The sequence below is a fragment of the Lytechinus pictus genome, chromosome 9 (genome assembly GCF_037042905.1).
Source record: "Lytechinus pictus isolate F3 Inbred chromosome 9, Lp3.0, whole genome shotgun sequence".
Lineage (NCBI taxonomy): Eukaryota > Metazoa > Echinodermata > Echinoidea > Temnopleuroida > Toxopneustidae > Lytechinus > Lytechinus pictus.
In genome coordinates, this window is record NC_087253.1 from 12,531,444 (window position 1) to 12,558,478 (window position 27,035).

The 27,035-nt window shown below is 36.3% G+C and overlaps 1 protein-coding gene and 1 pseudogene across 1 annotated transcript; one reads left to right on the plus strand and one right to left on the minus strand.

Annotated features, from left to right (window-relative positions):
* The first annotated feature begins 5,908 nt into the window (after positions 1-5,908).
* On the plus strand, positions 5,909-26,287 carry LOC129268268 (beta-1,4-galactosyltransferase 5-like). The gene is made up of 7 exons (XM_054905840.2): positions 5,909-6,003; positions 12,725-12,800; positions 16,748-17,016; positions 17,821-17,937; positions 18,843-19,030; positions 21,377-21,604; positions 22,044-26,287. Exons 1-7 carry the CDS (start codon positions 5,992-5,994, stop codon positions 22,198-22,200), a joined length of 1,047 nt encoding a protein of 348 aa, XP_054761815.2. The 5' UTR covers positions 5,909-5,991; the 3' UTR covers positions 22,201-26,287.
* On the minus strand, positions 13,266-15,217 carry LOC129278853 (golgin subfamily A member 6-like protein 24; annotated as a pseudogene).
* Positions 26,288-27,035: the final 748 nt, after the last annotated feature.

The window sequence follows — 27,035 nt, forward strand, 5'->3', positions numbered from 1 at the left end:
AATAAAGGGAGACAAAACAAATGACCTGAGGCCGTATGATACACGGATCTCCGATAATTTAACTATCTAGTATAAATGGAAACCCATTATAGCGAGCCATAACATCAAGTAAAGTCAATAAGTCATCTTACAAAACCATGTCATCACTTTCAGTCGATTATATGAAGGACACTTCTGGGGTTGTTTTATTTTCAGTTTTATGCAAAATCATTGACTGCCCCCCCCCCTGAAAAAAATATAATTAGACACAGACAGAGATATGGGATGAGGTAATGTTATCTCAACATGAAAATCCATGAAGTGAGGCATAACAACATCAAGTTAATTGAATACTACAGACAGTGACCTCCAGTCACCGTACAAAAACATTCCATCACTTTTAGTCCATTATATCAAGAAATATAATCATAATTCTGAGTATTATGCTATATTAATATATCAACTGCACCCCCCCATTTCATTTTTGTTGTTAATTCAAATATCAACTGCCCCCCCCCCCAACTGCAGCCCTGGAAACCCTACTAATCTAGGCCTCAGTACACTTAATTGGATGTAATCCAAATTGAATTGAATGAACAAATATTTTGGTGATTAATCTTGGAACCATATTATTCAACTACAAAAAAAAAATCAAAATTTTACTCTTTTTTTTTAAGTTATTTATTCGTTCCTGGAATAAGACTACACTATTTCACAAAATCAGCTCTCGCTCCGCAGAACACACAGCAGGTCTATGAATGTACGTAGTGGCTGTTCTAATAAGCGATCACACCCCCCAACTGTGTTTCCCATCGTGAAAGCACTCCATTGCCGCCCGTAGTACACTCTCCGAGCTCAAAAAAAATTTAAGTTCTGAACATGACTCTGAGTCAATTGACTTCAAGTCGGTTTATATATATATATATATATATATATATATATATATATATATATAGGCGAAAAAATTACAAGACGATTTGACGTTGCTTGGAAGACCACAATTTAATCAAGCTTTCGGCCTTAGGCCTTCTTCATGGGTTCTATAAACAAAAGCGAACGAAACATAATCAATACTACAAAGGGAGGAACAGATGGACATATGGACATATAATACTGATATAATAACATATGTAACATAATCAATGGTACAGAGGGAGGAACAGATGAACATATGGACATATAATGCAGGTGTAATAGCATATGTAACAATGACGTCGTACGTATACAATATATGCAAATACATACATGCACATAAACATCTACATATATATATACATACATATGTAAATATACACATACATACACATATGATGTACAAACATGACGAATCTAATGTGGGGTAATTTTACCTGGGTCTTTGGGGTCTTTCGGGCTGACTCGGAGGTGTGTAGTGTCGTGCGTTCGGTTTCTGGTGTGATATATAATTTGCGTGACTTATGTTCATTCAAGTGAAACGGTGAAGGTATAGGTCATTAAACGCTGCATTGTTATTACGCCGGTAAATTCGAGAGGTTACATTATAAAGACTTATAATTTATACAGGTAAAAGACCAGATACGATTATAGATGTTCACAAAAAATGTATATATATGTTCATAAAATATATATGTTCATAATATATATATATATATGTTCACAAAAAAGAAATATATATGTCGATGATAACAATCTCTTGTCATTATCGAATAACAAATAGGTTTGATATCAAAGTATAAATAAGTATCGTAAATAGTATGAGTCGTAAATTGGGACTGGACTTCTCTATTCCTCAACATTTATACCGTGCGGGTGAAGCGTTTTGAGTTTATGTATCCAGAATGATTCTCTATGGAGGATAGTGTTGTGTGATTCGTTGTTGATGAGTTCGATACCTGTTATCATTGCATTTTCTACTGAGTGGTTTGGGAGATTGAAATGTGTTGTGTACGGCAATGTTTTGTGTTGTGGGGTGTGGTAGTTTCTTATTTCTGATCGAGTGTTATTGAAGCGTGTGTATATTGTTGTTTCTGTTTTTCCTACATATTGTTTACCACACTGTGAACATGTGATTAGGTATATTGCCCAGCGGGATTTGCAGTTTATGTTGGATCTTATGGTATATTCTTGTCCTGTGACTGTGCTCCTGAATTGTTTTGTCTCTATGATATGTTTGTGGAGAACACATCTGGGCGATGGGCATTTGAAAAACCCGACAGTAGAGGTTTCATGGGCTTGTTGGGTGAGCTGGGATGGGTCTCGTGCCCGTACTAGTAAATCTTTAAGAGTGCGTCCTCGACGGAAGGATGTTGTAGGGGGTTGGGGGAATATATCTTTCATCTTGTTTGACTGGTGTAGAATGGGAAGGTGTTTGTGTAGATTTCGGGGGATGGAGGCAGTAGGTGGGGAGTATGTAATTGGGAAGAAGATCTTACAACTCTCTGATGCACAAATACACACCGAACTATTCACAAAACCCACTGACACCCACACATATCTGCTCCCATCATCATGCCACCCAAAACACACATTCAAAGGCATCACATACAGCCAGGCTTTACGCGTAAGAAGAATATGTTCGGACAACACAAGGACAGAACACCACATGCAACAACTGGAACATCACTTCATGGATAGAAATTATGATAAACACATGGTAAGACAACAAATTGAACGGGCCGCTGACAAACCCAGGTCGGATCTACTTCAATACAGACCCCCCAACACATCTGACCCAACCAAGATCTTCTTCCCAATTACATACTCCCCACCTACTGCCTCCATCCCCCGAAATCTACACAAACACCTTCCCATTCTACACCAGTCAAACAAGATGAAAGATATATTCCCCCAACCCCCTACAACATCCTTCCGTCGAGGACGCACTCTTAAAGATTTACTAGTACGGGCACGAGACCCATCCCAGCTCACCCAACAAGCCCATGAAACCTCTACTGTCGGGTTTTTCAAATGCCCATCGCCCAGATGTGTTCTCCACAAACATATCATAGAGACAAAACAATTCAGGAGCACAGTCACAGGACAAGAATATACCATAAGATCCAACATAAACTGCAAATCCCGCTGGGCAATATACCTAATCACATGTTCACAGTGTGGTAAACAATATGTAGGAAAAACAGAAACAACAATATACACACGCTTCAATAACACTCGATCAGAAATAAGAAACTACCACACCCCACAACACAAAACATTGCCGTACACAACACATTTCAATCTCCCAAACCACTCAGTAGAAAATGCAATGATAACAGGTATCGAACTCATCAACAACGAATCACACAACACTATCCTCCATAGAGAATCATTCTGGATACATAAACTCAAAACGCTTCACCCGCACGGTATAAATGTTGAGGAATAGAGAAGTCCAGTCCCAATTTACGACTCATACTATTTACGATACTTATTTATACTTTGATATCAAACCTATTTGTTATTCGATAATGACAAGAGATTGTTATCATCGACATATATATTTCTTTTTTGTGAACATATATATATATATATTATGAACATATATATTTTATGAACATATATATACATTTTTTGTGAACATCTATAATCGTATCTGGTCTTTTACCTGTATAAATTATAAGTCTTTATAATGTAACCTCTCGAATTTACCGGCGTAATAACAATGCAGCGTTTAATGACCTATACCTTCACCGTTTCACTTGAATGAACATAAGTCACGCAAATTATATATCACACCAGAAACCGAACGCACGACACTACACACCTCCGAGTCAGCCCGAAAGACCCCAAAGACCCAGGTAAAATTACCCCACATTAGATTCGTCATGTTTGTACATCATATGTGTATGTATGTGTATATTTACATATGTATGTATATATATATGTAGATGTTTATGTGCATGTATGTATTTGCATATATTGTATACGTACGACGTCATTGTTACATATGCTATTACACCTGCATTATATGTCCATATGTTCATCTGTTCCTCCCTCTGTACCATTGATTATGTTACATATGTTATTATATCAGTATTATATGTCCATATGTCCATCTGTTCCTCCCTTTGTAGTATTGATTATGTTTCGTTCGCTTTTGTTTATAGAACCCATGAAGAAGGCCTAAGGCCGAAAGCTTGATTAAATTGTGGTCTTCCAAGCAACGTCAAATCGTCTTGTAATTTTTTCGCCTAAGTATTTGGTACAAGACACAGTAGTCATGTTAAAGAGTGGATGCCTGCTTACATTTATATATATATATATATATATATATATATATAAATATGTGAAGTTATACATGTACAACAGCTTTGGCAACTCTTTTATTTTAAATATTGTAAAGAAATGAATGAAGAGAACAATGGTAGGCGTAGCTTAAATCAAGGTTCCCCAGAGCTATCTACCCTTTGGAAAAATTGGTGATGCCGAAAAAATGTCTCTGCCGGGAATCGAACCCGGGCCCCCAGCTTTGAACGCCGGTGCCTTAACCACTAGACCACAGAGACGGGTTAGTGGCTCGGGCGACCCCGATCCGATTGACCGTCAGATAGACAGATTTTCGACACTATACCAATTATAATTTCCTTTGTCGGGTGAAGGTGGGTTTTGAACAATGACAAGCCGCCATGCCTCAGCTGGATCAAAGCTATTGCTTTGATACAGTACACGTATGGGAAAGTATACAAATATGTGAAGTTATACATGTACAACAGCTTTGGCAACTCTTTTATTTTAAATATTGTAAAGAAATGAATGAAGAGAACAATGGTAGGCGTAGCTTAAATCAAGGTTCCCCAGAGCTATCTACCCTTTGGAAAAATTGGTGATGCCGAAAAAAATGTCTCTGCCGGGAATCGAACCCGGGCCCCCAGCTTTGAACGCCGGTGCCTTAACCACTAGACCACAGAGACGGGTTAGTGGCTCGGGCGACCCCGATCCGATTGACCGTCAGATAGACAGATTTTCGACACTATACCAATTATAATTTCCTTTGTCGGGTGAAGGTGGGTTTTGAACAATGACAAGCCGCCATTTTTTCGGCATCACCAATTTTTCCAAAGGGTAGATAGCTCTGGGGAACCTTGATTTAAGCTACGCCTACCATTGTTCTCTTCATTCATTTCTTTACTATATATATATATATATATATATATATATATGACGGTCAATCGGATCGGGGTCGCCCTAGCCACTAACCCGTTTATGTGGTCTAGTGGTTAAGGCACCGGCGTTCAAAGCTGGGGGCCCGGGTTCGATTCCCGGCAGAGACATTTTTTCGGCATCACCAATTTTTCCAAAGGGTAGATAGCTCTGGGGAACCTCGATTTAAGCTACGCCTACCATTGTTCTCTTCATCCATTTCTTTACAATATTTAAATAAAAGAGTTGCCAAAGCTGTTGTACATGTATAACTTTACACATGTGTAAACTTTCTCCCATACGTGTACTGTATCAAAGCAATAGCTTTGATCCAGCTGAAGCATGGCGGCTTGTCATTGTTCGAAACCCACCTTCACCCGACAAAGGAAATAATAATTGGTATAGTGTCGAAAATCTGTCTATCTGACGGTCAATCGGATCGGGGTCACCCTAGCCACTAACCAGTCTCTGTGGTCTAGTGGTTAAGGCACCGGCGTTCAAAGCTGGGGGCCTGGGTTCGATTCCCGGCAGAGACATTTTTTTCGGCATCACCAATTTTTCCAAAGGGTAGATAGCTCTGGGGAACCTCGATTTAAGCTACGCCTACCATTGTTCTCTTCATCCATTTCTTTACAATATTTAAATAAAAGAGTTGCCAAAGCTGTTGTACATGTATAACTTTACACACATATATATATATATATGTATATATATAAACCCTTTGAATTAATTCTGACTAATTGTATGTATTTTGTGTATTTGCATTTAGGAAACCAAAGTGATATATTCAATTCAATCTTTTATGTCTTATAGGTATTCAAAATCCAATAAAGCCAAAAAACGCTTTCCGTCAACCTTCATACGCACAGGTGTTGACTCCATGTCCAAGTGAAGATGACCTCCCAAGTAAGTCATTTATTGTTCATAGATTAATAAATCAGATTTCAAGACCAGGGGGGGGGGGGGTCACAAAGATTTAAATGTGACTGTAGAGTCATACTTAAATGTCAAGTTCACCCCAGAAAAAATGTTGATTTGAATAGATAGAGAAAAATCAAACTAGCATAAGGCTGAAAATTTCATCAAAATCGGATGTAAAATAAGAAAGTTATGACATTTTAAAGTTTCCCTTATTTTTCACAAAACAGTGATATGCACAACTCGGTGACATGCAAATGAGACAGTCGATGATGTCCCTCAGTCACTTTTTCTTTGGTTTTTTTATTGTTTGAATTATACAATATTTCATTTTCTACAGATTTGACAATAAGGACCAACTTGACTAAACCATAGTATTAAACAATACTAATTCCACATCTTCAGCATGTTCAGGGAGGAAGTAATCATTGTTTCACTTGACAATGAGGAGAAAATGAGAATATCTCATATTTCATATAATAAAATACAAAAGAAATAGTGAGTGGATGATGTCACCAGTCTCCTCATTTGCATACAGACCAGGATGTGCATATAACTGTTTTGTGAAATTAAGCAAAACTTTAAAATATCATAACTTTTGATTTTTTACATCCGATTTTGATGAATTTTTCACTGTTATGCTTGTCGGATTTTATCTTTTTATTCAAATAAACTTTTTGTTGGATTGGACTTGTCCTTTCAAGGTGTACACCAGGCTAAAAATTACATTAATTGAAAAGATAAAGAAAAATCATACAAACAAAACACTGAAAATTGGCTCGATCTTGTGCAAGGAAACACAAAGTGTTGATGAGGATACAAGCACAAAAATCTAAGAAGCATCAAAATCGGATGTAAAATAAGAAAATTATGACATTTTTTGTAAAACGAACCAAATTCATAGAGTGATCAATGTATAACAAGTTTGTGAAAACTTTGTACTGTTTAGACGAGTGCCTTTCACGTGTTTCAGGGACAGCGGGACGGTTTTGATAGGGCTTATTATATTCACTCGCGTTCGTAATCACTCGCGTCGGGTTGGTAATCACACGCGTTTTTTATTTTTGGCGATTTTTTTTTTTTCGGTGCGATTTTTTTTCTAACGGTGTCTTCAATGGGACAAACGTACTGGAAAAATAAAATGAAATTGAAATTCGAGTTTCGTTTTATTTTAAGCTGGTAAGTGCCTTAAATAAAACGTTCTCGACCACTGTTTTAAGATAACAAGCAAATTTTGACTACTGTTTTAACATAATCACATTCCACATCATAAATCTTAGAGCCATAGGCGGCGGAAGCGGGGGGGGGGCTCCCCCTAAAAAAAGAGAGAGGGGGAGAAAGGAAGGGAAAGAGGGAGAAAAGAGAAAGAAAAAAAAAGACAGACAGAAAGAAAGAAGCAAGGAAAAAAGGAGAAAGAAAGGAGAAAAGGAATAAAGAAGAAAAAGGAGGAAAGGCTACTCTCGATTTAGCTTTGCCTTTGGAGGATTTTCCTGAAGTCTGTGGTATTCTTTATAAAGCATAGCGAGGTGCTACAATTTCATAATATCACTATTTATTTGCTTCTCCCTTTCTTTGTGAATTATTCTACACTAACGTAAAAATCAGGGAGGAAAAAAGTGCTGAAAAAGAAAAGCAAGAAGGAAGGAGGAGGAGAAGTAGAAGAAGAAAAAAGAAGATGGAGGACATAAGGGGGTAAAAATGAAACTAAAAAGAGAAAATTGAGGGGAGGATGTAGAAGAAGAGAAAGAGAAGATAAAATAAGGGGAAGACTGAGAAGAGAAAAGGAAGAAGTGAGAAGGGAGATGAACAATAAGGAGAAAGGGAAGAAATTGAGAAGTAGAAGAACAGGGAGAAGAATAAGATGACATAATAATGGGAATAAAAAGAAGACTGAGAAGAAAGAGAAGTAGGAGGGGGAGTAAAGTGCACTCTGGTTATAAAGAAGTCCGAGGGACCAACAAAATTGTTCCTTTATACAAATAATTGTGTGTGTGTGTGATATAAGTTTTTTTAATATAATGATGGTGCACTGAACAAAATTTAAAAATGGTAAAATGGATTTTCATTAATCTTGCAGGACGTTGCAGGGTGAAAAATATGAAAAAATTTGGGGGTTATCAAGGACAAGAAATCTACACCGTATTGTAATTTGTATTGTAATGTATTTACAAGTGTATATTTGTTGTTGATCACAATGTTTTATTTATGTTTATGTATCCAGCCTACTGTGACTCCCTGAAGCCATGTCTTCTGTTTTCCAATCCATTATTTCTGACTCAATCTGAGTTACCTCGTGCTTGGAGTTGTTTAAGGGGCCTGGATAAATGACGTAGCCGACAACTTCTGTTTTCAGGAAGGCACCGGGACGGTACGGTACCTTGGCTTTGATCGTCGCGCGAATTTTTACCGTGAGAGCGCGCACAGCCACAGGGGCGGATCTTGACCAAAAGCTTCGGTCTTTGTGTCTATTAATTATTATGTTGGTTGTTCCGCTGAACTCCGTTGGCTCCACTCACCAAATACAGAGAAATTTAAAAAAAAAAAATGTTTGAAAAAAACTCCTCGAAACAGACTGCTGCCAGCTGTCTGGGGCGGATCAAGCTTGTTTTCTATTCTTTAATTGCCGGCTTAAAACGAAACTCAAATTTCCCTGCATGTCTGTCCCATTGAAGACACCGTTAAAAAAAAATCGCACCGAAATAAAAAAAATCGCCAAAAATTCAAAACGCGAGTGATTACGAACCAGAACGCGACGCGAGTGATTATAAACTGCCGTTTTGATAGTGGGGGTGGTGGGGAGGGGGGGGGGGGCTTGATGAAAACAAAATGGGGGCTGACCCCACAATCAGATGGATTTTTTTTAAACGATTTTGTACACATTTATCAAAAGAAGTGGGAATTGAAGCCCCCATTCCCTGCCGCGGTACATGACCCCTGCATTTCAAATAGTTACATACATGTTTCTCCCTTTCAAATGAACGGGCCAGGAGTTAAGAGATATATTCTGAGGGCTATTTTCTTATGCCATGAACACAATGAATGAACAAAATGTATATTAAGTAAAAGAGTTGTCAGGGGACAACCCATAAAATTGGTCTAAACTCACGGCTGTTTCAGACTAGAAATTACGTTACCATAAATCATTTTTGTATCTTTTTGGAAAGTTGTTAAGTCCACGTGACGGGCTATGTTAAAGTGTCTGTGTATTTAAAAAGGATTTGGTACATTACATGAATTGAATTGAATTGAATTTATTAGAACTTCACTGGCAATTGCCAGTATTTTGTTCATAACAAGAAGTACAAAATGATACAAGACAAATATACAATGCAAGGAATATAAGCAAATAAACAAAAACAAAATAGTATTTCGTCAAAAAGAAAAAAGAAAGAAAAAAGAAACAACTTGTAAATTATATACAAATATACACAATAAACATAGGAATCATTCGGATAGATACTTTGACAATGAATATAGAGACTGATATCCAAGAAAAGATAAAGAAAACATAAAGAAAGTGAGAGAGGAAAGGGATATAAAGAGGGAAGAAGTTCGAAAATGGAGAGAGCGGGAAAGAGAGGAAGAATGAGAAGAATGGCATTACATGTAAATTCATTGTGTAAAAATATTGGGAATATATTACTTCAAAATGTTTACCGGTTGACATTTTTAGTACTTAGAAATCACCCCTAATAGCAATTAAGTTTTGGATAAAAGAACAAAACTATTTAATCAAGGCTTCAGTTTCCAATTTCATGATGTAGATAAATTTTTCCTGGCACTCCATTTCAGTAAACCTAATATTGAAGGTAATTATCTTTTCAAAAAAATCTTTACGCAAATCTTTATATTTGTTACATTTCATTATAATGTGGAACTCATCCCCGACAAAATTCAAATTACAATCTTCACAAAATCTCAGGTTAGGTGGTATCTTCTCCGGTCTTTTGTACCTTCCTGTTTCTATTGGTAGATTATGGGCGCTCAGTCGGAGCTTGGTTATATTTTTTCTCAAATTGACATTGTGTATTGAATATAAATAATTTTCTTGTCTTATATTGAATTTGAATTGCCTAAAAGTTCTTAGTTTATTTCCTTCCCTAGTGTCCCTGTCGTTAAATAAATCCAATTCAAATTGTTCGTCAAATCTTCTTTCCAGTGATGTTTTGCATATTGTAATAAATTCTTTTTGGGAAATTGGTATATTTTCTGGATCAAGTATGGGGGTGTCATTTTTCCGACAAATATCTAGTATGTTAAAAATATCCTGAATTGTCTTAAGCCAGCAATTGTTTCCGTTATTCAATAGACTTAGATTTTCTACAAAAGCTTTGTAAACCAAACTATCTTCGTCCATATTACGTATTCGAATCCAATATTTCAGTATATTTATGGCAATTTGAATGACTTTTGGATATCTACCGATTTCAGCTGTCGCTGCTAAATTACTGCATTTGCGGTTTACCCCAAGAATATATTTACAAAATTGAATGTGCACCTTTTCAGATTCGTGTTTAAAATAAAGCCCTGTTTTCCCATCCATTAATTGTAGATTTTTTTCCATGTCTATAACATTAGTACCCCAAATTTCAGATCCATAAAGTAATATCGGTTGTATCGTTGCATCGAAAAGATGCAACAAGGTTTTAGTGCTAGGAGTATAGGAACCAAAAGATTTGTACAATTTGAACAATGCTCTTCTCGCTTTATCAGCTAAATCCCTTGCGGCCACTTTAAGTGATCCATTATTTGCGAAAACAATACCAAGATATTTCATTTCCCTAACAGTGCATAGTGTTTCTCCATTAATTTCAAATGAAACCCCTTCGTTCGATCTCCCTGATTTTTAGCACACCATAATCTTAGTTTTAGATACATTTATGTTTAACATCCAGGATTTACAGTATGCGGTGAATTTATCTAAACAGTGTTGCATACCTTTAGGGGATTTCGATACAATAACAAGATCATCAGCATACATTATACAATTTAGTTCTTTATCAAAAAGTGTTACTGGATCGCTTACTGATGTATCAAATATATTAGTTATGTCATTTACAAATAAATTAAATAAAGTTGGACTAATTACGCAACCCTGTTTTACTCCAATATTAGTATGAAAATATGGGGTAACACCTTCGTCTAATTTGATCGATACATTACATTTTGAATACATGTCACGGATGACTCCTAAGAAATTTCCACCAATTCCATGTTCTAGTAGTTTGTACCAGAGACCATCCCTCCAAACGTTGTCGAAAGCCTTTCTTAAGTCTACAAAGCATACATATAAATTATTATAGTTATCATTTATTTTACATCTTATATATTTATCAAGAATAGTTTTTAGAACGAACATGTGGTCTGACGTTCTATAACCTGCTCTAAAGGCAATCTGATTGGCTGTATTGAGACTATATTCTTCTAGAAATGATACCAAGCGACGGTTTAGAACTGAGCAAAAAACCTTTCCAAGACAACTTGAGAGGGATATCCCTCGATAATTTGAGGGATCGCAAACTGACCCACTTTTATAAAGAGGCTTTATGAGGCTTACTGACCAATTATCGGGAAAATGACCACTGATAAGGATTAAATTAAATACCTTTGACAAAACTGGTGACAACATAAATTTTCCAGCTTTCAACATTTCGTTCAAAATAGCATCATTACCTGGGGCTTTCTCCCCCTTAAAGTTTGAATACACTCTAACACTTCATTGGGAGTGATCTTAAAATCAAGAGATGAAAACGTGTCCTGCAGTTTTGGGTTATTTACATGATTCTTAATTTCATTTTGATCTTTTGAAAGTAGGGGTTTGTGATTCATGAGTTCTTTAAAATACTCAAACCACCGTTTTGGTTGTATGTTATTTACTGGACTTTTTCTATCAGTGTGCAGTTTTTCTAGGTCGTTAATCAGATCCCAATAAAGTTTAGGGTTCTCACTTTGAAGATTGTCTAGCTTGTCAATTATATGATTTCTCTTATTACGTACAATTTCTTTTAATCTTCTTTTCAACCTTTTCTTCATGGTGTAATATTGTTGCCTGAGGCCTCTATCAAATGGATTGTTACACACTTGTCTGCACAATAGTTTTACGCGACGCCGAAGAGCAAGGCATTCCGCATTAAACATTTTCTTTCTGTTCTTTTTCTTTGTGCTTTTTACCCGAGGTATTTTTACTTTTATTTTCGCTTTATCTGCGATAGTTAAGATACAGTTTGTTACATCATTAACTGCGTTTTCAATACCAATGTCATCTATACAATATACCTTTTCCTTTATTTCTTTTATTATGGTCAATATCTCAGGTGTTTGTAGCGTTTTTGCAAAGGCTGCATCACTTATATGCGGTTCCCATATATAAGCTTTAGGATGGGGGTTCAAAACTTGTTTTTCTATTTCACACGGTCTTTGCTGTTCAAGTGTGGATGACATTAGAGATAAGATAATGGGACAATGATCAGAAAAGATATTGAGGTCATCAACATAGAAGTATAATATATCATCAAAAGCACCATTTTCAACAAGTGCATAATCTAATACACTGGGAATTCTGGCATTCGCCTCATAACAAGTAAATTTCCCAGTCAAATCTCCAAGTTTACGTCCATTTACTATTCTTAGATCACATGATTTACAGAGTTCAATCACATCTTTGCCTCTTTTGTTCACGGGCCTTGTGTCTTGATTTACCCTTGTATAGGCCTCTGAGCAGTCGAGAGTGAAAGGCACTGGTAATACCCTACCATCACGTTCTGAATCGTATTCAATTCCGTCTGGTAAGGTATTAGTATGAGCATTTAGATCACCCATTATCATACATTTACCTCGGTTCTTATAAATTGCGATATCTTTCATGATAGCATCGATTAAATCTACTTTTGACGAAAAGGTGGATTTTTCTGGGCTTAAGTAAACAAAACAGATATACTGCTCCTCAAATGAGTCATGGATACTATTACCTATCTTTATCCAACAAAATTCGCTTGAAGTATTGTTGATAATTGTAACCTGGTGCTTAACAGATTCTTTGATGTACAAGGCCAAGCCCCCCGAGTCAGCTTTAGCATTTTTATGTCTCTTCCTGCATATTATTTTATTGACATATCCTTGCAAAGACATATTTTCCTTCGGCCCTATTTTTATTTCTGCCAGACAAACAATATCATACAAATTAAAAACGTTGACAAAATCTTCTTCTTCTAATTTTGAGGAAGATTTAACCCCGTCCCATCTCTTATGTATCCCATTTACATTCCAATAACAAATTTGAATATTTTTTCTTTCAGTCATAAGGTGTATTCAAGTTTCTCGGTCCTCAGATAGACTTTAAACAAGAAGTCTATCGTTTATTTCGTGAAGAGCTCCTTTCAATTGACCATCGGAGATTTCCTGCTAATACTCTAGTTCCATTCTTGCTAAGGTGATAACGATCATCACTATACAGATTAGTGTTAATTGTTCCACGGTAGAGCAGGTTTCTGTGATGAACAGTTTTAACTCTTCTGTCATATAATGCATCAGCCATCAACATACTATTGGCCATGTCCACACGCTGCTGATACAATTGGTTATCATCTCGGGGCGTGCCGAGAGATATAACTATCTTAATTGATTTGAAGGACACTTTGATCAAACCAATGAGATTGTTCATTTTACAAGCACAATCAAGTGCACTAGAACGTTTAACGTCATTCGTTAATTCATGGATTATCACGGTTTCTGCATCGCTTAGAGTTTGCTTTGCCTCACTAGATTTCAACCAAGACTCAACATCATCCATTGTGTATTTAATTACTTTATAACATTTCGGGAAAACCTATCCGGATCAATGCCACTTATCTGTGAATTTCCAACTATAACAACTTTTCTCATTTTCTTTTCGGTTCTGTCATTCATTTGCCCTCTGCTTCCATCATACTTGTTATGTTGCTCTCTACTCATATCACACTCGTGATTGTTTCTTTCATCATGTATTGCGTTCATCCCCTCAGTCGTTCGCTCATTTCCTTCATTTCGTGCATTCCTCTGTGGTGATATCTCTCGAGGTTGACCATTCCTCGGTCGGTCACGTGATTGAACGTCACGATATGGGGCAGCAACTTCGCTGTATAGGCTGTATCTTTTCTGTTCTACTCCTCCTCCTTCTTTATAGGTGGGGCTTCTGTATTTTCCTTCTTCTCTTCTATCATAAATGAATCTCTTATGTTCTCTCCATTGCCCCTCTCCTCTATGATACATTCCTCTATATTCATTCCAGTTTCCATCATCTCTTCCTTCTTTCCTTCCTCTAGTATGAGTGTATCTTTTTTGTTCCCTCCATTCACCATCACTTTCACTGGCTTGCCTTTGTCGTTTGATATTGATCTTTTCTTCATTTACTTTGTCGATTTCTTTCTTCGCCATCTTGAGTTGCTCAACTGTTTGATCCAACTCACTTTGGAGCTTGTTTGATTTCTTTTCCTCATTTTCATTGTATTTTTTATGCATATTCAGTTCTTGTTCTTTGCTTTTGACGACTAGTCTTTGTTCTTTGAGCAATAGCTCATATTCGTTCGCACGAATATTGATTTCTGATTTCAGTTGATTAATACATTCTTTCAGAGAGATTATTTCATCCCGCTGTTTGTCCATCGTTGTTTTTAGTTCATTTTCATCAGCACAGGTACATCTACCTTCATTTTGTGTTTGGAATTTGATATCTCTAATCCACTTGATTACTTCCTTTTCCATATTTTCTATGGCTCCTTTTAGTTGATTGATATCGTTTACATCCTGTTCATGTTTTTCATTGTTCCGTTTAGGTTCATTTTGCTCACATAATTCGCGGATAATATCTGCATCAGCAATTTCACATTCATCACAAATATATTTGGCCCCATGAACACGCCTAATATAGGTAAGCATGTGAGCGGGCATCCCCGTGCAAGCAAAGTGGAAATAAGCTTTGCACTTCTTGGTACTGCATCTGGTCATTGTTTTAGTATCACCTGGCGATTTACACTTTTTGCAGTAATACTGACTATTTCTGTCTCCATCTTGAGACTGTAATTCAGATTGTGTGTCAGGTGGAGTCTGAAACAGACCATCATCAGTTTCGTCATCATCAGGATTCATCTTGCTTATCTAGCGTGTATTGCAAATACCTGGGTTAACGTGGTCCGCTTCGGTGATTCGGAATATAGCGGCGTTGAAGGGTTCAATGCCGGTCTGATGCGGCGTACAGGCCTATAGGCCTACGAAGTATATAGTACGTAGTATATATGCGTAGGTATGTCCCGTATATACTCACAGTGTTTATTAGCCAAATTGAGAGTTCAAAACTTCCTCCTTGAGTCTTTCAAAATGTTGAGGTGTCATTCCATTAGCCTTCCCGAGGGTATATACTCTTAAAACAAACACTAGATTTCCCAAGATTTCCTAAGAAAATATTGTATCCAGGACATGTACCAGGACACGTACCGTCACCGTCACCGTCCACCGTACATCCTGAAAATATCCATGTATGTTTTTTCATGGTTGCACTTCTTGTGATTAAGGAGACAGTTTTGGGGAGACCGGGGAGATATGGGATTTTTTTATGGGGAAAGAATCACTGCATGTTTTTAAATATTTTGTCAAGCCAGGTCATAATCATAAAGATGATATAGATGCTGAAGTTTATAATGTAGTATTTGGTGATACCCTTACAATACCTCGGGGTGAAAGGGGACTTCATGAAATCAGGAAATTTGAATTGCACAAGTAGAACTTAAACGTGTTGGGGAGAAATTGGACAACATGAGGATAAATATGTCCCATTTCTACTCCTTGGCAACGAAAATAAAATGGCGGCCACGACGTATGACCTGTTATCATGCAATTTTTTCAGAAGTAGGCACGCTACTATATTACCGGCTAACAAAATTGAGGATCTACCAGAGCTACATGTATGTAGTAAACTTGATATTTTACTTACAAAAAACGACGAAACACTATAAAAAAAATGGTATAGAAATAAGTTTTAACTTATCTGTTGAGCTGTGTAATGGCGGATATGTCTGTCGTGATCTGAGCTGTGCCAAACACACTTTTTTTTTACTGTTGCAACCGGTATGCCGATTGGCCGAGTATTCCTCAAGTTATAAGAGCGTCCTATTTCTCCTCGGAGTAAGCCGAGTTATACTTTGGTCACATTTGCTCTACGGCTGCCGTACGGCGAGTCGACAACAGCCAATTTATTCATTTTTATTCAAACCACCTATGTATAGCTGGTACAAAAAATGTTAAAACGGCTGTTTTCTACTCGCCGTACGGCCGCCGTAGAGCAAATGTGACCGGGGTATAACGATTAGTAGATCGCTGATGGGGTTTCATTGAGGTTCAGAGTCCACTGCGAAACCACCAGTGTTTGATTTTACACCAGATCGGTATCTCCATTAGAAAACGCCAGGCAAGTGAGACAACACCGGGATAAAATCATAACACCTACTGACCATTGTTGTTTTTGCGCCTATATGGTGTAAGCTCAAAACCAAACTTGTGGTCTTTCAACATTTTCTCGACGTTTTCCTCTACATTGATATGCAATATAGACACCGGGATGGTATTAGCTTAACACCGTTGGGCAATTTGGCAGTAGAAATATGGTGTCACTGTTATTTCCCCTTTAAGAAAATACGGTAGTTTTTTTAGTGTTCTATGCAGAATTCCCAATCTCTTCCTATATTGATTTATATTTATTAAGATGAGAGGCTTACACCCGACAAAGAAGCATCGACCGTTCAAAAGGTCAATGAAGGCTTGTTCGGTAAATTCTTGCCGCGGACCCAAACTTTGGTTGATATGGCCAATAGAACTCTCCCAAGCATCATCTTGAAGCGCAAGTCGATCAGGGAAGCAGCGGATGAGATTGACAAGACGATTACAGAGCTGAACCTCGCTGTCGACATCGACGACTACCGGCTTCTTCCTGGGGGTCATTGGATCCCGTTGTCGTGCAACCCCCGTTGGAAGGTGAATATCCTATATTGATTTATCAGAGCAGAATTTCGATGTCATAAAGGGGAGTTGATAATAATTTCGCTGACTCCAGGATTGTGAAGGTAACCGTAAATAGTGACTACAAATACTTACACCGTAAGCGCAGCTAACATAATTACTCCCATCATGAGAGGCCAACGTTCTACAAAATAAAACGCTACTTAGAATTTAAGAACGTTGTTGAGGCCCGTCACCGAAACACATATTGTTTTTTTTTTAAACAAATTGTTTAAGAGCTTTAAACATTTTTTTTTTCGTTTAAACAATAAGGTCTAAACAACTGGTTAAACAGGTTAAACAGCATGCTGTAACATTGCGAAATCGCCGGTGTAATAACACGAGCCTGGTATCTATATCGATCCACACCAGAGAGATGTTGAAGTAACACCAGCTTGGCGTTAGGCTAACACCAATTTGGCATTTTAAGCAACATCAATCAGTGTTAAACCAAATATCGGTTTGATTCTTTACTGGTGTTGTTTCAGGGCTTTTCTGGTGTTTTCCGATATACGTAAATTCCGGGCTGGTGTTAAATCAACACTGGTGTTTTTGCAGTGTAGAGTAATGGGCTTGAACAACGTGCTATCTTTTATTTCAATGTGATAAAAAACAGCTTTAGTGTAGAGCTTATGCAATGACGTCATCACGCCACCATATTAGCAACAACCGTTAGCCGAATTAGCTTTCAACGGCAAACCTAAACGGAACGCTTAAAAAAAATTATCTTGTTATATAAAATATTGTTTAATTCTCATTTTCTCTTTTTTGGGGTCACAGGTTGCGATTGTCGTACCGTTTAGAAATCGCTTTCACCACCTCCCGATATTTCTCCGCCACATTGTGCCATTGCTGAAGAGACAAAAACTTGAATTCTCCATCTTTATAGCCGAGCAGGTAATGACTTTTGTATTCCAATTGATCACCACATACACTCCGCACTGCTGCCACTTTACTGGTTGAGCGAGCACACTTGTAAAGTATTATACTTTCAGTTATTAATTATTAATTGCAATTCATACAATTTCCTACAGATTTGCCTGTCAAAGTCAATAAAAATTGATTAAGCTATTTGGTAAATATACATTCTTTGATTTAATTTCCCACCTTTTAATTAAGTGTATTTATTTATATTTGATTACAATGATTTTATGTTTTAGATTCCGAGCAATTTATCATTGTTTTCATATATTTTTATGTCACATTAAAATACTATCGTGGATTCACTTGTATGGGGTGTGGGTTAGAGCGGCCCGTGGACAAAAAAAATATATAGAAAATAAATAATAACAATAAAACTTGAGAATGAATACTGTTCTGATGGCACAAATGTATTCTTTTCTACAATTTCTCAGTATCACCTGACTTTATGTACAAATCGATGGTGGATCCAGAATTCGAAAATTGATGGGGTGACTTTTTGGCATCCTCTTTTCACATTGTTTTTACTCTCTCATGCGTTAATAAGCAATCATATACGTTATATCATGCGAAAGAGGAGATTATAAGTTTTACGGTAATATGCCATTCGTCTTTAGTAATTGTGATTATAAGATAAACAATCGACAATCGGTTCGTGTTTTTTTTTTTGTGGACGCACTGTATAATGGTGGATGGAAAAGTCCAATAGACTTTTCCGTCAAGCTGAAATAAATGGATAAATAAGTTATATTATATTAAAACGGTATATAGGGGAGGGGGTCAATTGACAGGAAAATCTATCTCTTCAGATTAATGCCTAATAATAAAAAAACATCTTTAAGGCAACGTAGGCTTTTTAGTATATTTTCTTTTCAATACAGAGAAATGACGAACGTTTTAATCGAGCGATGTTAATGAACGTCGGCTTCGTCGAGGCCCTAAATTTTACGAACTACGACTGCGTGGTCTTCCACGACATCGATCAACTTGCCATCAACGTTAAAAATTATTTCGGCTGTGATAACATGCCCAGACATTTTATATCTGGTGAAGCAATATGGGAATGGAAGTAAGTGGATCTCTTAACACTATAGTCTCGAAGTGTGGGGTCATCAATTTCCCCGTTGGCCCACTTTCCCCTCATATACACAGAAACCCACACTCACTCCTCGTTGGCCAACTCTTCTTCATACACACAGACACCCACACTCACTCCTCGTTGGTCCAATCTCCCTCATACACTCACACACACACACATCGTTGGCCCACTCTTCCTGATACACACAGACACACACACACTCCTCGTTGGCCCACTCCCCCTCTTAAGGCGACCGCACACCTTACGACTGGTCTGCGAACCGATTTCAAAATAAAATGTTGTAGTATTTGATGCTAATATTAAGACTTGGAATATCTTACTGTGTAATATTCTAAATCATCGTACGAATACCTATGATCAAATTTGTGACTATGCTATCATCCTTCTTAGAATAAAAGCGAATTTGATATATAGTCGTAATGACGTCATAGCAGTCGTACGATTGGCTACGATTTGAAACTAATTTGGACTTTACTCCAAAATAAGGGCTTGCAATCTTTCAAAATGGTTATAATATTATTATTTCAATTAATTTTAACCTCAAATAAAATGATATGTTCCATTCACATCTTTAAAAAATGAGCAAAATGCGATTTGTTCCAAAATCGGGTCGCAGACCAGTCGTAAGGTGTGCGGTCGCCTTTTATACACACAGACACTCACACTCACTCCTCGTTGGTCCACTCTCCCTCATACACTCACACACACACTCCTCGTTGGCCCACTCTCCCTCATACACTCACACACACACTCCTCGTTGGCCCAATTTACCTCATACACACAGACACCCACACTCACTCCTCATTGGCCAATTCTTCTTCATACAAACGGTCATAAACACTCACTCCTCGTTGGTCCAATTTCCCTCATACACACAAACATACACACTCACTCCTCGTTGGCCCACTCTCCCTCGTACACTCACACACACACTCCTCGTTGGCTCACTCTCCCTCATACACACATACGCTCACAATCACTCCTCGTTGGCCCCCTCCCCCTCCCACACACAGACACCCACACTCATTCCTCGTTGGTCCAATGTCCCTCATACACACAAGCATACACACTCACTCCTCGTTGGCCCACTTCCCCTCACACACACACACACACACACCCTCACACCCCTCGTTGGTCCAATCTCCCTGGACACACAAACATACACACCCACTCCTCGTTGGCCCACTCTCCCTCTTACACACATATACATACATACACCCTCCTCGTTGGCCCGCTCTCCCTCATAAACCCAGACACCAACAGTCACTATTGTTGTCGACTTGTCTATATGTTTAACCGTTTCTAATAAATATATGAATGCTGAATAATTAATTAAAAAATTAAAACAATCATTAAAGGGCAAGTCAACCCCATCATAATTGTTTAGATAAAAAGAGAAAAACCCAACGGGCATTTTACTGACAATTTTATCAAAATCGGAAGTAAAATAAGAAAGTTATGGCATTTTAAAGTTTCCCTTAATTTCACAAAACAGTTATATGCAAATCCTGGTAGGTATGCAATGAGACTGATGACGTCATCCATTTTCTTTTGTATTTTATTATATGAAAAATGAAATAGCCTAATTTTCTTCTCATTGTCAAGTGAAACCATGATTAATTCCTCCCTAAATATGTGGAAATAGGGTTATTTTAATACTATATGTTTCAGTAAAGCTGGCCCTTGTTGTCCGATCTGTAGAAAATGAAATATTGTATAATCCAAACAATAAAAATAAACAAATAGTGAGTGAGGGACATCATCGACTGTCTCACTTACATGTCACTTATAGTTCAGCACACAACTTGAAAATGTCAATACTTTCTTATTTTACTTTCGATTTTGATTAAATTTTCAGTATTATGCTCGTTGGATTTTTCTCGTTTTATTCAAATAAACTTTTTGGTAGGGTGGCCTTGTCCTTTAATGGATAAAAAGTAAATAAAATTTAATGAAAGAATAAATAAAGATGAATGGAGAACCAACCAAATAGGCCTTATTTGCAACCGGTTAATATTAATCAGTTATTGATTAATAATTCTAACGTATTAATAATTGAATTTTAAAAATACATTCACGATAAAGGAAAACCTTGCACTCGATTCTATTTCCTACAGTTTATTATACAAGAATCGTGTTGGTGGTGTGACGGGGTTGACCAGACAACAGTTCTATGACTCAACCAGTATAGGCTTAATTGATTAATATCAATCAGTTATTAATGAATAAATTATAACTTAATTTAATTAAATTGCATAATATACACATTTCCGGTAAACATATTATTACTCACCATTCGTTTCTATTTTCCAACAGGCTATATTACGAAGATCTCTTTGGCGGAGTGACGGGGCTTACCAAACAACAGTTCTATGACATCAACGGTCTGCCCAATATCTACTGGGGGTGGGGCGGTGAAGACGATGAATTCGCAAACAGGGTAAAGGCTAAGGATCTTAAACGATCGCGGCCCAAAGGGGAGATCGGGTACTTCGATTCCATCGTCCACGAAAGAAATGAGTCAAGCCCGTTTAACGAAGCAAGGTATTGTTAATATTTTTTTAATATGTTACATAAATATATTTTAAATATAATTAAGTTTTTCACTGAAATAATAACGCGTATCAATGAATGCAATCACCAAGAAATTAAGAGAATCGTAACTTCAACTACCAATAGCAATAATAACAACACAGTATTGAAAACGAATATAATAAAAAATGAAATTAAACCTCTATTTACGATATAGCAAAAAGTTTTCCTTTCCTTCGACAGAATGTGTACTCTATTTGTTAAACCCAGGTTTTATTTTAATTCATTGCTTGATTGTTTTATTGATCTTTAAACGCAGTTAAATACGCAATAATTGGGGCTGGGGTCGAGAGAAACACTTGAAATGAAAATAAGAGTAAACATTAAAAAGTTTACACCTCCCCCTCCCCTAAAACCGACAATAAGATTTTCTCATGTTTCTTTTAAACAGGTTTTGCCTTCTTGGAAACATAGGTCAAAGGCGAACCACTGACGGTGTATCAAACTTGAGATATGAACAACCGACAATAGAACTGCATCCTCTTTACACCAACATCTCTGTCAACATCCAAAAGTTACCTTGGAATCCTCGTTGGAAAAGGTGTTAAGGACAGAAGCATATTTAGGTGGTTTGTCTGTGATAAATCACCTATTAATTTCGTCAGGATTTTCTTTGTTATCTTTTTTTAACCGATATTTTTCTCTTTTTTAATTAGGCCATGTCAACTTTGTCTTATTTCATGTCATGTATAAAGTCTATCATAGACACGCCAGAATAAGCTTTTCAACGTAATCAGGTGATGATGACGACATTAAGCCGCCATTTTGAAAAATTATTTTTATTAAAAATTTCATTTTTATTGAATTCATTCGGTACATCAATACAATATCAAAATTAATGTAACATAATGCACATAAAATATATGTAGTTGTTTCAACATTTATTTTACTTGATCAAAAAGAAATATCTGCCAGAATTCATACATAATTATAATTGAAACAAGATCACTTTTCAGGTAACCGATTGAGTTTCGACTCGTTCTCACAATTGATATATTATGTTCGATTATGGTATATATTACAGTTGAGATCTACCTGACAATATAAGATGTTTAGATCAGAAAGATGAATGTACGACTTTAAATAAAATCCCAGACAGCTGATTATGTTTTGGAAATACAATGTTAGATATGATTTTTTTTGTGTGTGAAATAGAGTTATAGGTGCTTAGCGAATTACCCATATTAATCATGTTAAATGGCGGTTTGATGTTGATATTTTGTAGGTGATAAATGATACAGTGTAAAAATAATGACATGTCCATTTATATAGCGCTGTGATTATGTGCATATACTCCACTGCGCTTTGATGCATGGTGTCTTATCATTACACTGTAAAAAAAAATGAAGTGCTATGTTAGCACTTCCAGTGCTTGTATAGTGAATGCACTACCAGTGCTGATTTTCTAGTTCAAATTTAAACTAGAAAACCAGCACTCGAAGTGCAGTCAATATACAAGCACTGTAAGTGCTAAATTAGCACTTCATTTTTTACAGTGTACCCCGACCGTAGCTGAGCCGCCATAGCCATGACAAATAAAGGTTGTGTATTCTACATGCGAGAATATTCTCTCTGGTATGTGACACTTTGAGTTGATTATTTCATCAAGATATAAGGAAACATGATGATTGATCGAGATGTTTTTATGGTAGATGACATGTGTAGATTCGTTATATTTTTTCAAAATAGTTTTGTTCCATTACTCCGAAAAAAAAGGTTTACCCAATATTGGGTCAAATGGGAAAAAGCATGTTGGTTGTGTAAAAAGAAATCAAATATTTTGTAAATTTTAGCAAACATCCATGTTCCATTTTTACCCAATATTGATTAAAATCTTACTCAGTGATTTTTTGTTTGGGGTAACATAATTGGTGTGGAAAGAATGTACGGGAATGGAGTGGTGAATTTGTGTTTTATCATTCAAGTGGGCCTGTATTACTAGACTACCCAGCTCAGAATGTCGAATTATGCTGGCCAGATATGAGCAGTTGGGAACTGGAGATGGCGCTATTATAAAGGCTGCTGGTTCGTTTTGATTTTAAAGTCAAGGTGTTAACGTCGTCGGTGTTTTGAGTTTCCATGCATGGCGAATGAATGTAGAGGATATTACACCTTTGTACGCTTTAAAATCCACGGTGTTATCATCGGTTCTTTGAGCTTTCATGAATAGTAAATTATATTAATGTCAAGAGCAATACACTGTAAAAATGAAGTGCTAATTTAGCACTTACGGTGCTTGTATAGCGACTGCACTAGGAGTGTTGATTTTCTAGTTTAAATTTGAACTAGAAAATCAGCACTCGTAGTGCAGACACTATACAAGCACCTTAAGTGCTAAATTAGCACTTCATTTTTACAGTGTAACACCCTTACACAATTGATCAAAAGCTGCGGAGTTAATATCAACGCTTTGCGTTTTCCCGAAAAGTGATTGAACGTAAGGGATATTAACACATTTGTACATTTCAAAAGCCACGGTGTTACAATATCAATTCCTTGCAGTTTCCTGAATAGTAAATGAATGTAAACTATTTACACCTTTGTATATTTAAAAAGCCACGGTGTTAACATCAGTATCTCAGTCTTCCATAAATTGTGAATGAATCCCATGTAAAAGAAACGCCAATATCTTTACTATGCGTTATATACAAAGCAAATGTGTTAACTGAAACTCTAGTGTTAAAAAATCAGTTTTATTAAAATCATATCACAGGTATCAATTGGGGAAATTGATTTCTTCGAAATAATTTTCATACCATGTCATATTGATTCGTAATGTCTCTAATTTATATCTATGGCGACCCTTGAAAGGCACTTACAGGTCGAGTCCTCCCCAACAAAAAAAAATGATTTGAATAAAAAGAGAAAAATAAAAAAAACACTGAAAATTTCATCAAAATTGGATGTAAAATAAGAAAGTTATGACATTTTTAAGTTTCGCTTAATTTCACAAAACAGTTATATGCACATCCTGGTCGGTATGCAAATAAGGGAACTGATGACATCACTCACTCACTATTTCTTTTGTATTTTATTATATGAAATATGAAATATTCTAACTTTCTCCTCATTGTCCTGTGAAACAAAATGTTTATTTCTCCCTGAACCTGTGGAATTAATATTGTTTAACATTTTATGGTTCAGTCAAGTCGATCCTTATTGTCAAGTCTGTAAAAATTGAAATATTGTATAATTCAAATTAAAAAAATAGTGAGTAAGGTTCATCATCGACCTTCTCATTTGCATGTCACTGAGATGTGCATACAACTGTTTGGTGCAATATAAGTAAAACTTTAAAATGTCATAGCTGTCTTATTTTACATCCGATTTTGATGAAATATTCAGTGTTATGCTTGTCGGATTTTTCTCCTTTTATTTCAGTCAACTTTTTTTCTGGGGTGGACTTTGTTGTAAACAATTTAAGAAAATTTTCTTTTGTTAGGGTGTTTGCAGGGAAATACAAAAATACTATGTGGAACATGTACGTCGAAGGCTTTGAAGACGATTTTTATTGAACTCATGGGCCTGTATTCTGAAGTCAGGTTTAACTTAAACTCAGGTTTAAAGGTGTGGTTTAAGTATGTTACATAAATCACTAACAGTAGAGATATCATATTTCAGCTCATTTGGCACCCAAATCATTCATAATTGTATAGGAAATATGAAAAGATTATTGTCTTCACCATCGATGAATCAGGGAAGAGCACAGAAAACATAAAAAACAAACAACTTAATAAAAAATTGATAATTTTGGCTTCCCATACTTAAACCACAACTTTAAACCTGAGTTTAAGTTAAACCCGACTTCAGAATACGGGCTATTGAAAACTTTTTCATGGTATGTTATACGTGGCTCAGTGGTTGAGCGCCCACCTCATTGAACGGGAGAGGTCATGGTTCGATCCCTGGCCGAGTCATACCAAAGATTTACAAAGATGGGACATTCTGCCTTCTTGCTAGGCGCTCAGCATATTTAGATTGGGGAAGGGTGATAATAAAATTATGTAGTATGCAGGGCCCGCTGGCAGAGCAGTTTCAAAGTGAAGTAGCTACCGTAGCTAAATAAAACATTATTATAATTACCATCATTATTATTATTATCGTTATCATATTGAAGGCTTAAAATCTCAGATATTCATCCAAACGTCTATGTTTTTAATAAATGGTTCTGCTCATTTTCACAATACTTGGGCAAAAAAAACCAGTATTCCAAAGTTAAAACACAAATTCTCCTCAATTCAGTGAGGTGTACTGGCAGTTGTTTTTGGAGCAATCACTCTAATGAAGTCAAGTATTGAACAAACTTTGTTTAAAACCAAGCGTATTAAATAATACGAATCATTATACGATTTGTAATTCTAATTTGTATTTTTCCATTGTAATAACCTAAAATTTCTATTCATGTTACTAAGCATTGCCAAGATAATAACTCAGAATTTGACCTTATTTGCATGTAAGATAGTGATGTTATTTGTTGTAATCGTAATTCTGTTGTCATCAGGCCATCGATGAAAAACAACTTTCTGCTGAACTTTTGTGTTTATATGTTGTAATAAATAAACAAATAAATAAATAAAGGTATCCTTAGTGAATACTAAAGGTTTACTGCCTAATGTTATATTTACATCCCCCGTACTCCTATGTATGTTGGTGTTCATTGATTCTCTGTGTTTCCTCTAATGTCATTATTTTTTTACCGTAATTTACTGGTTCATGTAACTACAATTCACAATACTTTGTTTGTAAACTTTTCAGTGCTTTCTGTTTTTCTCTTTTACATGCCTTTTTTCATTCCTATACTTATTTTTATATCTTCTTATGCAGAGAAATATAAAGAAATTGAACTTAAAATATATCTATTTTTCTCATGCTACTCTTCAGTGCACTCAGATTAAAACAGTAATGAGATAAGGATACTGAAAATGAAGAACGGAGAAAGGCAATGTGAGAGAGATAGATTATGATTACACAGAATTCATAAGGTAAGATAATAACTGATCTGAAAGGGAGATAAAGAGCAGGCGTGAATAAGAGACTTTGGTGAAATACAAAAATAGATAAACTTTATTTCCACACCGTAAAGAAAAACAACAACCCCAAAAGAACAAACAGATATCAAGTCTGATTTGCATTGGGACCTACTATAAAGTCATTATTCACAAAACTAGTTATCGTCAGGGCCTCGTAACACAGAAGTTAGCGATTGATCGTATCCTTGATTCTTACGATTAACTGTACATTGTAGTCAGTGCAATCAATAATTTAAAAAAATAAAAAAAGATTGTTGCCAAGCTTTGTGCTATGGGCCCCATATTGTACTTCATAAACATAGTGTTTATGTGATACAAGCAGTGGTGTATCTAAGGGGTCAGGGGGGTGCGGG

Bases quoted from the DNA above. Each gene is read 5' to 3' on its own strand.
- LOC129268268 (XM_054905840.2), top strand. The intron at 17,017-17,820 runs GTGAATATCCTA...TTGGGGTCACAG, and splicing joins CGTGCAACCCCCGTTGGAAG to GTTGCGATTGTCGTACCGTT. The intron at 19,031-21,376 runs GTAAGTGGATCT...ATTTTCCAACAG, and splicing joins GAAGCAATATGGGAATGGAA to GCTATATTACGAAGATCTCT.